General features: G+C 37.8%; 2 protein-coding genes across 8 annotated transcripts; one reads left to right on the top strand and one right to left on the bottom strand.

The window, feature by feature from the left end:
* Window positions 1–438: 438 nt before the first annotated feature.
* LOC118267178 (transmembrane GTPase Marf) lies at window positions 439–11,250 on the top strand. 7 transcript variants are annotated; one of them, XM_035581003.2, is made up of 16 exons: window positions 447–606; window positions 814–852; window positions 1,472–1,713; window positions 5,131–5,257; window positions 5,376–5,538; window positions 5,794–6,024; window positions 6,160–6,267; window positions 6,435–6,585; window positions 6,780–6,943; window positions 7,230–7,382; window positions 7,681–7,888; window positions 8,583–8,815; window positions 8,910–9,086; window positions 9,165–9,361; window positions 9,505–9,732; window positions 9,835–11,250. In XM_035581003.2, exons 3-15 carry the CDS (start codon window positions 1,509–1,511, stop codon window positions 9,704–9,706), a joined length of 2,319 nt encoding a protein of 772 aa, XP_035436896.1. In that variant the 5' UTR covers window positions 447–606; window positions 814–852; window positions 1,472–1,508; the 3' UTR covers window positions 9,707–9,732; window positions 9,835–11,250. The 7 variants fall into 7 exon arrangements, with proteins under 7 accessions (XP_035436892.1, XP_035436893.1, XP_035436891.1 ...); XM_035581001.2 differs by having other exon boundaries at window positions 1,400–1,713; XM_035580999.2 differs by lacking the exon at window positions 814–852 and having other exon boundaries at window positions 439–606; window positions 1,400–1,713; window positions 9,505–9,722.
* Window positions 11,237–14,277, bottom strand: LOC118267179 (germinal-center associated nuclear protein). The gene is made up of 7 exons (XM_035581005.2): window positions 13,968–14,277; window positions 13,307–13,468; window positions 12,957–13,118; window positions 12,248–12,529; window positions 12,024–12,161; window positions 11,728–11,917; window positions 11,237–11,395 (listed from the first exon to the last, which is right to left on the bottom strand). The coding sequence occupies exons 1-7, from the start codon at window positions 14,090–14,092 to the stop codon at window positions 11,315–11,317; spliced, it is 1,140 nt and encodes a 379-aa protein (XP_035436898.2). The 5' UTR covers window positions 14,093–14,277; the 3' UTR covers window positions 11,237–11,314.
* Window positions 14,278–14,550: the final 273 nt, after the last annotated feature.

Raw genomic sequence — 14,550 nt, 5'->3', positions numbered from 1 at the left:
CCGTACTAGCTGTGCTATTAAATATTTTTATTTCTCAACAATGAAAAAATAAAAATAGCAGTTGTTGTACTATTAGCAATTAAACGTCAACGTACCTTTTTCACGTTATATTTATCCATTGGAATTTGAGGGTTATATTAAAATTAAAATAAGAAATTTAGTAAAAATAAAATAATTTTATTTAATATAATTTTTGATGTACACATATACAGCATTTTGTTTTAATTATAATGCAAAACTTGAGCGGACCTGTTCAAACGCATGTGTCAGTTTACAATCAGCTCAGCTAACGGCTGTTGCTGAATGATCCGAATACAAAAATAAAATGTATGTTAAAATCATTCAAATGGTATAAACTAAACGTTTTTGCTTGCGTAATCGTACTTACATTTCATTGGTTGTTAAACGGAGTCATTTGTTTTTGAACCAATTGTGTGATTAGTAGATGTAATTCAATGTAAATGAAAACGAATCATTTTTATGGATAGTCAAAATCGAAAATTGAAAACAGGGAAATAAATTTACGAAAAAAATCATTGGTATTTTACTGCCGAAAATAATTTTAAACAAGGAGTAACATGTCCAATATGATGCTTTGATGCTTAGGTAAGTACTACAATTTCTTTTTGACATGCCCATAAGAATTATTTACGCAATGGGTTGCATTTGTGAATTTTATCGTGACTGAATTTTGACTTATATTTAGCGGCTGTCAGTTGTTTTACGTCTCATCATACATATTTTGTTCATAATACTTTATTTCTAAGATTGTCGCTAAAGTGTATAAAAAATTTCACGCGGCTTGGACTACAGGGATGTGCATCGATTACGATGATGCAACGAGATGATAAGGTGCAAATTACTTGCATTTGTATAATATTTTATTGGTGTTTTGCTTTCTTACATTTAATTTTTATTACTTTCAATGTTACTGTTTGCTTTAGTTAGTTTGATCACAAACATAACCTCAACACAAGTAGCTACTTCCCACTGTTCAAGTTCATGGCGCCAGTGCATACAGTTCTTTCACACACATGTCACTTCTCCATGTTGCATGTTGGCGTATAGTAAGGTTGAAATGTTCAAGTAACTGCTTATCATTTTACATGTCAGTCTGAGGCTTATCTCTGTGTTGTCAGATTTTGTGATATATATTTTTTATGATGACCCTCTGACCAAAAACTTGTTTAGAGTACCTACACTGACTAGGTCAGTACTGGTGAACAGCTAACAAGCATTCCTGTAGCTGCAAAGCAGTGTGTGGACAATAAACTGAGAAATATATGCTACTTGCAACTAGTTTCACTGGCTTTTGTTCACAGTTCTTTTAAGTTGTAGCACTGTCCTGTGATTTTAGTTTTGTTTGCACTTGTTTACGCCTTGTTATGCTTTGTTGCAGTTTTACCGTGCATGTATTGTTAAAACTGTAGAAGTGATACAGTGACTATATTGTTGGCTTGTCCGCCATAAGGTTCACCTAACGACAACCGTGAATATTTCCTTCCCGTATGGCTGCGTATGTTAACCGTACGATATCAATGATGGCTGGCGACGGGCCCCACAACGTTGCAATGCTGAACAATGGTGCTGTCCGTGTGAACATGTCTAATGTGGACTCACCGCTGCAGATATTTGTGAGAGCCAAGAAGAAGATCAATGATATATTTGTTGAGATTGATGATTATGTCAAGGATGCTGTCACTTTCATGCATGGTAAGCACTGTTTATTTATTTACTTACTGTTTATAGATTTTTGTCAATAGGTGCAACTATGACTATAATACGAAGAGCAGTAGGAACATTTTATTTGTTCCAGATGAAATTTAAAATTAATAAGTAATATTGTAACTATTAATTATATAAACTAAGGCAATGATGGGACAACCACGGCTAAAAATAAAATAAATAACAGTGATTGAAAATTAGATACTCGTTTTGTGCCAAACCATAGTATTGTTTGTTTCCCAATAATGTTTTTATGTTGTCATTAAGTTAGTGCATTATCTCTGAGATCATATCTATCAGATTAATGACTCAGATATCTGAAGATCTTAGTACTTTAGGATTGTTTGTTGTTAATGAGTAAAGAACATGTACTAATGAATTAAAGTTTGAATGACTTAATGCAAACTACTGAAAATGAAAATAATTGATTAACAATAACCATTTATTTTCTAAACAATGAGATATCAAAGATAAAATATTCAGTAAATTTTAAACCTACAATTCTAGAATTATGTTTTCTAAACTACACAATATACACATGACTCACATACAATAGCATTCACCAGGAGAGAAAGACATTTTATTACTTCTATGCATAAATTATTAAGCAAATATTTCCATTTTGAAGTCCGACACAGCTGTATACTTGTAGAATTATACCATAATCGAGAAATATTCAACTTTAAACAAGATAACAGAAATAGTGATTGATATTACCTTTAAAGTAAAGTATTCTTCATTGATAAGTGATGTCATTATGTCTAATCTTATTGACAAATCCAAAGCATTTTATCTGTGGAATATTAAAATATTCAATTCAGTCTATGAACACCTCGCAAAGGTCGCGTGTGAGCCTCGCGTATTTGGATAAAGGTCATTATCATTAATGTTTTATTAGGCTCCAGAGTATGTTGTACGTGCCGCATATACCTAATAGCGCGTATCGTCGAGTTGTAGAATGTGCGGCCCAATTAATATTCGGATTGCGCGCTCAAATTATGGATGTATTTTAATATTGTACTACATTGGATCTTGTACAAGAATGTTCTAGAACATAATAGGATATTAGAACCTAATCCCTAAGATAATACTATTACATACTTATGTTGTGTGTTGCTGTAGGTAACAGTCCCAATTATATAACAAACATTCACTACTAGTTGCCACCCACTTTTAAGAATTGACCAATATTCGAGTAAAGTCTCATACTAGAAGTTACGAAAGTTTAATCACACATTACTACTTATCTACTTGTTTATATGATGTCATACAACATTGATTAGGTGAAGCAGCAATAATTGTTTGTTTACTAATCTTCTTATCGAGTTTGTAAGTGACTTTGCTTAGTGTTGCACGCCATACACGTAAATTAGGGCGCGCGCGGTTTTTGTACTGCTGCAGTTTGTTTGTAGCACGATATCATGCCAATGTATCGTACACATGTCATGTTTGTTGACTTTCTATTTAAAGTGATTACGGTAATGTATAATTAGAACAAAGGGCTGCGAGACTGCCCTCTAGTATAGCTAGCATGACTAAAGAAAACTAAACAGATCGCTTCTTGCCACACCTCTGCCAACCCCCACCAGCGAGTATAATTTGGCAGCTTATTAATATGTGGCTTTCTATTTGCGCTGAAAACATACTTGAGAAATATAGAAATACTTCCAATTTATGCCGAAACATGATATTTGGAAGTTGATTGTTTTGTTGGCGTGGTTCCAGCTGGACTGTTGTGTGTTTTTATGTTACCGACATTGTTTCATAACAGTTTCTAACGCTGTGCATAGTTTTCTATCAATGAATGGCGAAGGTAAGCGTGCAACACGCCTACTTTGCTCTAGTACTCATAATAGTAAACTAAAAACTACACCTCGTTCCCAGGGCAAGAGTGAGATTGTGTAGAAGGCGGATGTATTACTGTCTTTTTTGTATGTAAACAATAATTATTCAATTATACTAATATTGGAAGCTGCAGATTTCAAAGTTATGCGAAACTTATTTTTTTTTATCCATAAAGGAGTTAATGTTTGTGCCTAAAATACGTTTCCAATAGCAACAAGGCGGCCATACCCTTTGGCATTTTAATAGATAATTAATATTTTATTTGTGAATATATACAACTAATTAAACGTTAAATATATTTTCATAACGTTTTGGTTATCGCGTTTAACTTGGTATTATCATTTTTGTCAGGAACAAAAAGTATTAAATTATGTGTTTATACTACATTTGTTTTCACGAATAAATACAATTTTAATATTATTGTTATTTTGTCATTGCCATCCTGTCTTTACATCTGCATTTTTTTAAATAAGGAGTATTATTGACATTTTGATTTTCCAATATAATGCCCGGTTTACATTATTCCAGTCCAGCGATCCAGTCCAGTACTGGATTGCTTACTGAAATACTGGAATGAACTGAATCCAGTAAGCATTCCAGTCCAGTAACTGGATTCGCGGTCTACTTTTCGGTCCAGTGCGATCAATCCAGTGCAACTGGAATAATGTAGACGGCCAATCCAGTGCCATTCCAGTGCTGACGAAGTACACACGTGTTGGTTGTTTTTGCGGACTTTTTTTGCGAAGAAAAAGGATTTAACAATGGTGAAGAAGTTATCTGAAGACGAAACTATAAAGTTTGTCTCTATATACAGAGATAATTTTTGAAATAGTTGGTTTTGGCAATCGAAACATACGACTGAGGCTTCTGTAACTATCTCCAGTAGTTAAAAAAGAAAGAGTGACTTCTAATTTTATTTTTGCGGGTATAGCATCTCTGAACAACGTATTCTTACGCTGGATATTAATATAAACTAATGATAAGTTCTTCAAAGTTTTCTGCTGTCATTCTCAGTGCCAGTCTATATTCATTAGGATCTTCTACCTTCAGTTGTTGCAAAAGCATTACTGACCCTCCTTTTTGATCTATTTCACTGATCCAATTTCTCACCCAAATCCATTCCTTTTTTTAGTTCCTTATCAACCTCATTAATAACTTCTTGTAGCAAGAGTGATTGAGCACGTTGAAAACATTTTCGAAACTGATCTCTTCTTGAAATCATTGTCACTGTAGTGTTCACACTTCAACGGCTTCTAAATAACTGGAATAAAGTAGACGTAACAGATCCAGTCCAGTAAGCAATCCAGTACTGGACTGGATCGCTGGACTGGAATAATGTAAACCGGGCATAATAGGTACACTGTACAATTTGAAATATGACACAGTAGGATTAAGCTAGCTAAATTAAATAGAACTCTTAAATAGAGCTGATTAAGTGGGTTTTACAAATATGTTAGTTTATAATACCTGTCTATCTTTGTCATTTTTCTAACCATATTACAATTTATGAGAGAATGAGAGTAAACGTAACATTTTTCAAAGCTTAAAATTGTGTTTTAGCTGTTACGGGCGAAAATGGAATCGCGACCCCTCAAGACTTGGCTAACGTGGAAGCATACGTATCTAAAGTGCAGGCCATACGAGAGGTGCTCAAGCGAGATCACATGAAAGTCGCCTTCTTTGGTCGGTAAGTGTATTTTGTCTTTCTTAGTTCTGTTGGCGACTGTATACAGATACATATACCAGATGCTTAAATATTGGTAGGTAAATCATAATCTACTAAACATGTTATTATTGGTGCTTAGGACAAGTAATGGCAAGAGTACAGTGATCAACGCGATGTTGCACGACAAGATACTGCCGAGCGGTATCGGACACACCACCAACTGTTTCCTGCAAGTCGAGGGCTCCGACAACGACGAGGCGTTCTTACGGACCGAGGGCTCCGAGGAGAAACTTAATGTGCAGGTCATTATTACCTTTATTTGCATTTTATAAAGTTCAATATTGTATGACGTTTAAATTAAATGACTAATAATAACTATTGACGAGAACCCCGACTTGTTTCAAGCCATTATACACTCTGCTACTGGCAGGATGGCAGTCGCTGCGTATATTTTACTCTTAACACAGGTTATCTAGTCCTCAGTTAAAAGTTGATAATGCCTTTAGGGTCAATATTAGCAGCAGTTCAGAGTAACATAACACTATGTGTGTGTACAGTCGGTGAGCCAGCTGGGCCACGCGCTGTGCGCGTCGCGCCTGCAGGAGTGCTCGCTGGTGCACGTGTACTGGCCGCGCGAGCTGTGCGCGCTGCTGCGGGACGACGTCGTGCTGGTGGACAGCCCCGGCGTCGACGTCACGCCCAACCTGGACGAGTGGATCGACAAGTACTGCCTCGACGCAGACGTCTTCGTGCTCGTCGCCAACGCAGAGTCCACGCTCATGGTCACTGTGAGTATTTGTTTATCACACGACGATAATGGTAACGCATTTGTGTTGTAAGTGAACTTGCCATAATTTGTTAGTATAAAAACATCAACATCCTCCAACAACAGCAACTTCTTATATAGATATTTCCAATTTCAGGAGAAAAACTTCTTCCATAAAGTATCAACAAAAATATCTCAACCGAACATATTCATACTGAACAACCGATGGGACGCCTCCGCTTCCGAACCCGAGTACTTGGACCAAGTGAGTGCAATTTTATCAAAGTATTCAACATTATTTATTGAACACTATTTAAAAAAATTAATACAGAAGAGACTCACGTGGCTTGTGTATTTGTTTAAGGCAGATTGTTTTCCTATAAGAAACTGAGTTAATAGTGTATGTAACAGTGAAAGTGTAACGTTCCGTAGGTCCGCACGCAACACGCGAACCGTTGCGTGGACTTCCTGTCGCGGGAGCTGCGCGTGTGTTCGCCCAAGGAGGCCGAGGAGAGGATCTTCTTCATCTCCGCCAAGGAAGCCTTGCTCACACGTATGCGAGAGAGAGAGAAACCTGTCTCCTGTGAGTATACACTTTTAATTCACTTTTTGTCGTGCTGATTTGTCACCAAAATGCAAAGTTTTTTTTTTGAGTTTCCTGTCATAAGGAAGTTTTTGGGTAGGCTGTAGTTAGCTACTAAGTACTACTGTCGTTACAATTGGTAAACATAAAATCCATTCCCCCACATAGTCTTATGATAATGTTATCATTTCCAGCACCAATCCTGGCCGAGGGTCATCAAGTGCGTTATTTCGAGTTCGTGGACTTTGAACGCAAGTTCGAGGAGTGTATCAGTAAGTCTGCAGTGCGTACCAAGTTCGCGCAACACTCGCGCCGCGGGAAGAACATCGCTGCTGAAGTCATGGCCGCTTTGGAAGTGGTAAGCTACACACAAAATAGAACTTACATGAGATTAACTGCGTCGGGTGGCCAAGCAATGGGACTTCTAAATTCTGTTTCGAATTTTGGATGGTTGTATGCTAGTAAGGTATATTGGCCAGTTTTCGGTTCATCGAAAATACTCTGTACTTACTCTGTAGTGTTAGCATGGAGAGATGGAGTAAAAAGTGTGTGTCACAGAGATAATAATATAATATGCACCTGTGCCTACCTATACCTATGATAGTATTTACAGCTATAACTGATATATGCAATGAATACTCCAGGTGTACAACACGGCGACGGACCAGAAGGCGGCCAAGGTGGAGAAGCAGCGCGTGCTGCACGAGCAACTGTCGGCCATCGAGGACCAGCTCACCACCATCACGCGCCAGATGAAGGACAAGATCAACCGCATGGTCGAGAGCGTCGAGCACAAGGTACAGCGTTACGGCGAAACGATTATAACATATGGAATGTTATTAAATTTTTGTAAAGTTAGCTGGAACTCAGTGAGGAAATTATTTCCGAAATGATATGTGACTTTAAATAGTTCTCAGTTAAATAGTTTTAAAGTACTACAGGAAAATTTCAAAATCTTATCACAATCTCTTGTCGGCAAGAATTGTCGTCAAGCAATGATTGTGGTAACCCGAAACTATTTTTACTTTTCTGCCATACCAACACCATTTTGTCATTTTCTAAATTACAAGCTAAACCACTATTATAACGTTGCAGGTGTCCCTGACGCTGAGCCAAGAGATCCGTCGCCTGTCGGCGCTAGTGGACGAGTACGACACTCCGTTCCGCACGGACCGCGCCCACCTGGACCAGTACAAGCGCGCGCTGCATCGACACGTCGAGTCCGGGCTCGGCTCCCGGCTCAAGAAGCGACTCTCCGCAGACATCGGCAACGAAATGGACCAGGCGCAGAAGGAAATGGCTGGTATGTACAATTCGGTAAACCATTTATCCACTCAAACGTCCGGGCGACTATAGTCGCCCAAAAAATTTTGGCGTTAAACGTCCGGGCGACTATAGCAGCCCATTTGACTTGTTCACTTCCAACGAATTTTTATCTATGACAAGCTTCAAAGAGCTTTACGAATGTTACACTAGATAGATCTGTATTAAATAACGCATCTATTGGTCGGTAAAACAGTATGCCAGGTGACAGCAAGAATATAAAAAATAATTGTTTACAAACTGTGTGTCAAGTTTTGTGAAGTGTTTGCGTTTAAAATTGAAGTATTCATTTATTTATCATCCTACTGTTAGCCCGTTCTGTTAAGTTCAACTTTTTTTTATGCATTTGTGATTGATTTCTGTACTTTAATTAGTATATATTTTGATTCCTTAATAATTCAGCTTTATACTGGTATTTTTTACTTTGCTATAGCTGCAATAGTTTGCTAGAAAATACACTTTGAATCGGTAACGGCATGGGGCGCTCGACGCGGTTCAACACAGATCGAGCGCGTGAACGTATGTCGCACGCGAACGTTTGAGTGGTTATATCTATTTTATCTATTGCAGTACAAATCACTTAATATAGTTTAGCTTAAAAGTCCACTGTCAACTATAATTTTGACATGTCTTAATATTGCTAAAGTATTTAAGATATTTGTACTCTCTTTCAGAACGCATGTACAATATCCTGCCGATCCACAAGCGCGCCGCCGCGGCGTCGTACATCATCCCTCACCAGCAACCGTTCGAAGTCCTCTACCGCCTCAACTGTGACAACCTCTGCGCAGACTTCACCGAGGACCTATCCTTCCGCTTCTCGTACGGCATCACAGCGCTCATACAGCGGTTCCAGGGCAAAAACTCGAATAAAATCGCGCTCAAGAACCCACCGCAGTATACACAGGTCGGCATTTATAAATAATATTTATCTGCAACATTTTCTTCTGAATCCTTGTTCTTCAACTTTCAACTTAACTTCAATATAACTGATATTTCAGATCCCGCCGTCGATAAGTTCAGCTCCGTCGTCAATGGAAGTAGCGCGCAGCAACGGTCCGGCGTCGCTGGCGAGCCACGTGGGACTGTCGGCCGAGGAGTGGGGACTCGTGTCCAAGTTCGCGCTCGGCGCGCTCACCTCGCAGGGGACCATGGGCGGACTACTGCTGTCTGGACTCGTAAGCTCCCCGTAATGTGTATGTAGTGCGTGGAGTGTAGCGTAGCGTAGAGCCGGTGGTGACGTGTGGCGGTTTCAGTTGCTGAAGACGGTGGGGTGGCGCGTGGTGGCGGTGACGGGCTGCCTGTACGCGGCGCTGTACGTGTACGAGCGCATGACGTGGACGGCGCGCGCGCAGCAGCGCGTGTTCAAGCAGCAGTACGTGGCGCACGCCAGCAAGAAGCTGCGCCTCATCGTCGACCTCACCTCCGCCAACTGCAGCCACCAAGTGCAACAGTCAGTCATTGTCTTACTTACTTGCTATCGGATAAATGGTGTAATGTTAACTTCAGAGAACTCCTACATCGTACCGTAATGTCAAGTGTCGTTTTGCAAGTTATGATTGGATAAATCATGTGATTGGAATTTTACGTTATCAGGGAACTATCGACAATGTTCGCGCGGCTGTGCCGGCTGATTGACGAGGCGACGACGGAGATGGACACGGAGCTGAGCGAGGTGAAGGAGGCCATCAAGATGCTGGACACAGCCTCCACCTCCGCCAAGAAGCTGCGCAACAAAGCTAACTATCTGTCCCACGAGCTCGAACTGTTCGACGACGCCTTCCTCAAGCACAACTAACACGGCAACCATTGAGGTACATACTTGTAAGTAAAGTTTGCATGCAAGTCATTGTATACATTTATACAAATATCTCATCTCTTTTTTCTGATTGATGATTTATTTCAAATAAAGAATGTTATTCCCAGTGGAAGGCACAATAAGGTCCAGCGCGGTGGCACTGCGGCCTTTCGTCAGTGTGAAGGACCCGGCGTGAACTGTAGTGTGCGTGTATTTATCGCGTGAGTGAGCAGTCCCGGGTCCGAGGCCGACCTCTGTTGGTTCGCCTCGACCGGTCTCTAGCCTCTAGGAAGGTAAACATGTTCATGTCAATGTATAGTTAAATGATTCCTCTATTGTAAATTAGAGATTTTGTTGTTGTTTTAAACTATTTATCAGTTTTTATGTTGTATCGCAATGAAATCACGCGTAGACGATCGTCTAAAACTTGTTATGACATTAATTTGTTATATTGAATTATTTTAGTTTTTACATGGTTCCTGACGATTTATAATTTACTTTTAATGTTTACCTTCCCTTAAAATAATTACGTAAGCATCCAGGTGCTACCAAACGGATGTATTGTACGAAATCTTCTAAATCTAACAAAGGAAATGTTTATAGACAGTTGTATAAAGTTGTTATCTCTGATAAATTATAAATGGAGGATATCTTATGAAGTATTTACTATTTGTATGTTTATCATCGCTATACCTACGTGCTTTGTAATCACATTCGCGAAAACTGTTGGATCATAATGTGAGTGTTTAGATAGTGTACTGGGTACTCATTAAAATTAAATTATTCTACAAGCTCGATAGCATCGCCCAAACTGATTAGTTACCATACAATATTGTTTGCTAAACTCCGCAATATCGACTATGCGACCTCTCTAATGATTTATGTGATCTGTGATATATTACTTCTGTTGCAAAATTATTTTGTCCATTGGCACACTGCAGGAACAAACAGTGTAATGGAAATGGAGCATTTATTATGTTTATCGGTAACTCATAAGTAAAAAAACTAATAAAAGTGTAGGCATGGTCAACATTGCGGATTATAATGAAATTGTTTCAATATAAGGATTAATTTATTTATTAGCAAAGTGAAGTGTGGTTCTCGGATGTTATTGTTATTACTTGATGTAGGCGAAACTGTTACTTTGGTTACACCTTCACCAATCTGATTACATTGTCAAAGAAATTAAGCTGTATTTTTCTAAAACAATGAAATATAGAAATAAATATTGTCTACAATGTAAAATTATAACTTTGTACATTTTATCATTTCATTGACAATGTAACTTCATCTTACATTTTGGCTGTTTTAAATATTAATATTATATTATAAAAAATATATAGAAATTATTTCACGTCTATACAAGGCGTGATCATTTATCTGATAGGAAGGTACACAGCATACTAATGGAATGAATTGCGACATTGGGAGCCATGCAACCATTTGATATTAGATAGATTTTGTTGTCCATTGTAATTAGTTATTGAATAATTAGGAGAATTTTCTTATGTAAATAAAACAAATAAAGGATTCCTTTATAAAGATCGATTGTTTTATTTTAGCATCCGCTACATTAATCAAAGTACAGTCCACTTGGTCCTTATAATGCTATTTACTTGTTTCATATGTAAATATATCAATCAGACTTACATCAAACTTCTTTCTAATGTTCCGAATTACTGGAATATGCTAAAACACAAATATAAAATGATTAGAGTGTATCAGGTAGGTTGGATTTGAAGAACTGAGGACTGAGAGTGAGTTTAGTAACTAAATGTGAATCTGAATACAGAATATTTAGTAGAGTAGTTTAGTATAGTGCGAACATATGGACAGAAGGTATTTTACCAACTAAATTACTTGTTACTCTACTAAAATACTACGTAGTGCGAACATGGCGTGAAGAGGGTGTTTAGCAGTGAAGAGTAATTGGATAATGAAATTATTACATTGTTAAAGTTGAAGCTAATTGGGAAAATTTGTCAAACAATGTGATGTCTGTGATGATTCTTGATACTCACCAAATGTGCATCTGTTTTAAATTCGCTTCTATCAAATTGTACCGCATCTCCGTTCACTTTGAGTCCATAGTGTGAGCACACAGTATTTGCATCTCTTTCTGTGGTAAAGCACAACCAACGCACAAGTGCCGTGCTTGGAACTGTCAGGCGTTTGTTGTTATATGCATGGCACGTCACATTAAGTGCACGTCTGTAATATGCAGCAATGTTATTACTTCTGTACCTTTAGTACGAAAAGTTAAACTAAGAGCGCCGAACGCGCTCTCGTTTCGATATGATTAGTCTTTTATACTTACCTTTGCAATGTTGGTAAATAAGTACATAAGGCACAGTATAACAGAGGGCACAGCTTTTCTGACAGCCTACAAACTTTTACATAGTTGCCCTGAAGATTTGCTATTGCTATTTCGTAAGATAATTCAAGTTTTTCTTGTCTGAAACAATAAAATAAAGTAAATATTTGTAGACATATTATTAACTATATAAATTACTTGCAGAATGATGTTTTAGGACTACTTACCTTTTGAGATCTTTGGTCATCTTGAGATACCTGTATAGTGGATGCAAGTCATCAAGATTGCATAATATGTATAAACTTTCCACCAATGCTTGATCATTTACTAGTTTACTTTTACTTTCTCTAATATTAAGTTCTAGCCCAGAGAAGAAGCCAGAGAGCTCATCTATATTTCCTTTTTCTTTAGCAATGCTGTCACAGCATGTGAGGTACCATTTCAAACATTCTAACAAGTACTTCTTGTTCAGGACGGGGTCATAGTCCTTTAGAGGATGAGCTGATAATCTGAAAATATACAAAACTGTTAAATGCATCTAATAGTTCTTACGCACATTCATGACATAAACTACTATTTACAAATAACATAATTGTTTTTACATGAGATCTTGACTGACCAGGGCTTCCTTTCATGAAACAGTAAGCTATTTATCTTATCTAGTGAAACTGTAGTGATTCTATTATGATTTGTTTCAAAAGCATACAAAGTCCAAGTAGATAATAGTGCATCATAATAATACATTACAAATTGTTCTATTAATATTATAAAAACAAATCATTTATCAAATTCCATTGCAATTAATAAGATTTGTCATAATAGATTATCATGAGAATTTTCAGATTTATTAATTTTTAATTGGTACCTTTATTTATTAATTGGTAATTGGTACCTATTCAATAAAAAAGAAGCAAAGTACCAAATGTATCAACTTACACATATCCATAGTAAACATAGAATCTGATCATAGGCTCTAGAAGGCAAACACATTGCGTGGGAATAAGCCGCTGAATGGTGATGTCCTGCCTCACAGCTCTCAAGCGATCATTCACAAAGTCATACATTATTGATTCAGGCACGTCCACCCTTCTTGTGACACTAGAATAGCAGACAATAAGCCAGAATCAATTGAGAAGTCATTTTACAAATGAAATGTGTGGTGCGTCTGTGGTATATAGGTTAATGTACCTAAGTTACATTACAAGTACTACAATGTTTTATGTGTAGACTACAAATGTCTGTTTGTGTGTAGGTGTGCCACTAGAACAATATTTAGACAGTCTTACTCAAGCAGCAGATACTGTACAGTGTTGGCAAGCACCGAGTATGGCCGCAGCAGATGAGGTACTGCCATATTGGAGTCCGCTGCTGATCTACTGTAGCTCTTCACAAGCCTTCTCTCACTCCCCCATACTTCTAGTAAATGAACTAGGCGCTCTGCCTCACGTCTGCAAAACGTAAATATCTCACTTAAGTTATGAATATACTGTGAAACTATACACTATTGTTTCATTTGTAAGACAACCACTGACCCACAATTGTCTATACATAATTAGAAAAGTATTCTGACGTATTGTATTAGTATCGCACAAACTGCCTGTTTATAATCCATATACAGGTGGTTTTCCACCAGTGTACAATGCTAAGTTGCTGTAGCTGTGTTTGGTATCCACTAATCATATTCATTAGTAAGTACACATAGCTTAGCACTGGTGGAAACGGGTTATGCTATGTTTTTTATATGGGAAGATGCATGCTATGGATGGCTTCCCAACCATCGATACATCGCCTTAATATCAGTGGAAACGGCCACACAGTTTCACAGCTTAGCCATTACATCTTCATAGCATAGCAACATAGCACATCTCACGTGGAAAAGCACCCTAAGTGTAGCACTCTAGTGTGTATCTTATCATTGTTTGTAAAAAAAACTCAAAATACACTTACAATTTGACTTCATCTTCCGGACACATTGAGTAACAAGTGCCTAAGATCCGATCTACATTTTGTGTACTCTTTTCTCTAGTCTCATTTTCTATGTTCTGACAAAAATAATCAAAATACGACGACATTGTTGTTCGAGGCGTTTCTTTCAGACATAGGTAAACTTAATAATAATTCAGCCTTGCTGGACTCTTTCTACACATTTAGGACTGCTGTGCGCGTGCACTCTTTGGCGCGTTTCACGTTGGCTTGTTTTTGTTCAATAAAATTTTTGTTTGTATTATTGACATTGACAACAGTCAATCGTTCGGCAATGTCAAAATCATTTGATAAAATCCATAGAGGTGCGAAAGTCTGTTTCAATTGTCAACTGCCAGGCCCCTGGCCCCCCGATAATTTAGGTATGTGTCCACTCTGCCACTAATTATGGTGTATTCTTGTCCCCTTAGGATCGAAGTGAATTTTTTTTTGTTACCGGTAGCGAAAGTTTATTTCCTATCGGCCCTTAAACTATACCATTTATTCGAAATACGGAGAGTATTTTCGATAATATGGAGGGTATTTTCGGTAATACGGAGGGTATTTT

The sequence above is a fragment of the Spodoptera frugiperda genome, chromosome 23, assembly GCF_023101765.2.
Source record: "Spodoptera frugiperda isolate SF20-4 chromosome 23, AGI-APGP_CSIRO_Sfru_2.0, whole genome shotgun sequence".
Lineage (NCBI taxonomy): Eukaryota > Metazoa > Arthropoda > Insecta > Lepidoptera > Noctuidae > Spodoptera > Spodoptera frugiperda.
Note: the sequence above shows the minus strand (reverse complement) of the source record. Positions and strands in the feature narration are given on the sequence as shown.

Coding starts and splice junctions, on each gene's coding strand:
- LOC118267178 (XM_035580999.2), top strand. CDS start 1,509: ATGGCTGCGTATGTTAACCGTACGATATCAATGATGGCTGGCGACGGG. Junction 6,025..6,159: donor AGTCCACGCTCATGGTCACT/GTGAGTATTTGT, acceptor TTCCAATTTCAG/GAGAAAAACTTCTTCCATAA. Junction 6,586..6,779: donor GAGAGAGAAACCTGTCTCCT/GTGAGTATACAC, acceptor TATCATTTCCAG/CACCAATCCTGGCCGAGGGT.
- LOC118267179 (XM_035581005.2), bottom strand. CDS start 14,092: ATGTCGTCGTATTTTGATTATTTTTGTCAGAACATAGAAAATGAGACT. Junction 13,469..13,967: donor CCGGAAGATGAAGTCAAATT/GTAAGTGTATTT, acceptor TACGTTTTGCAG/ACGTGAGGCAGAGCGCCTAG. Junction 11,396..11,727: donor TTAAAACAGATGCACATTTG/GTGAGTATCAAG, acceptor TTTGTGTTTTAG/CATATTCCAGTAATTCGGAA.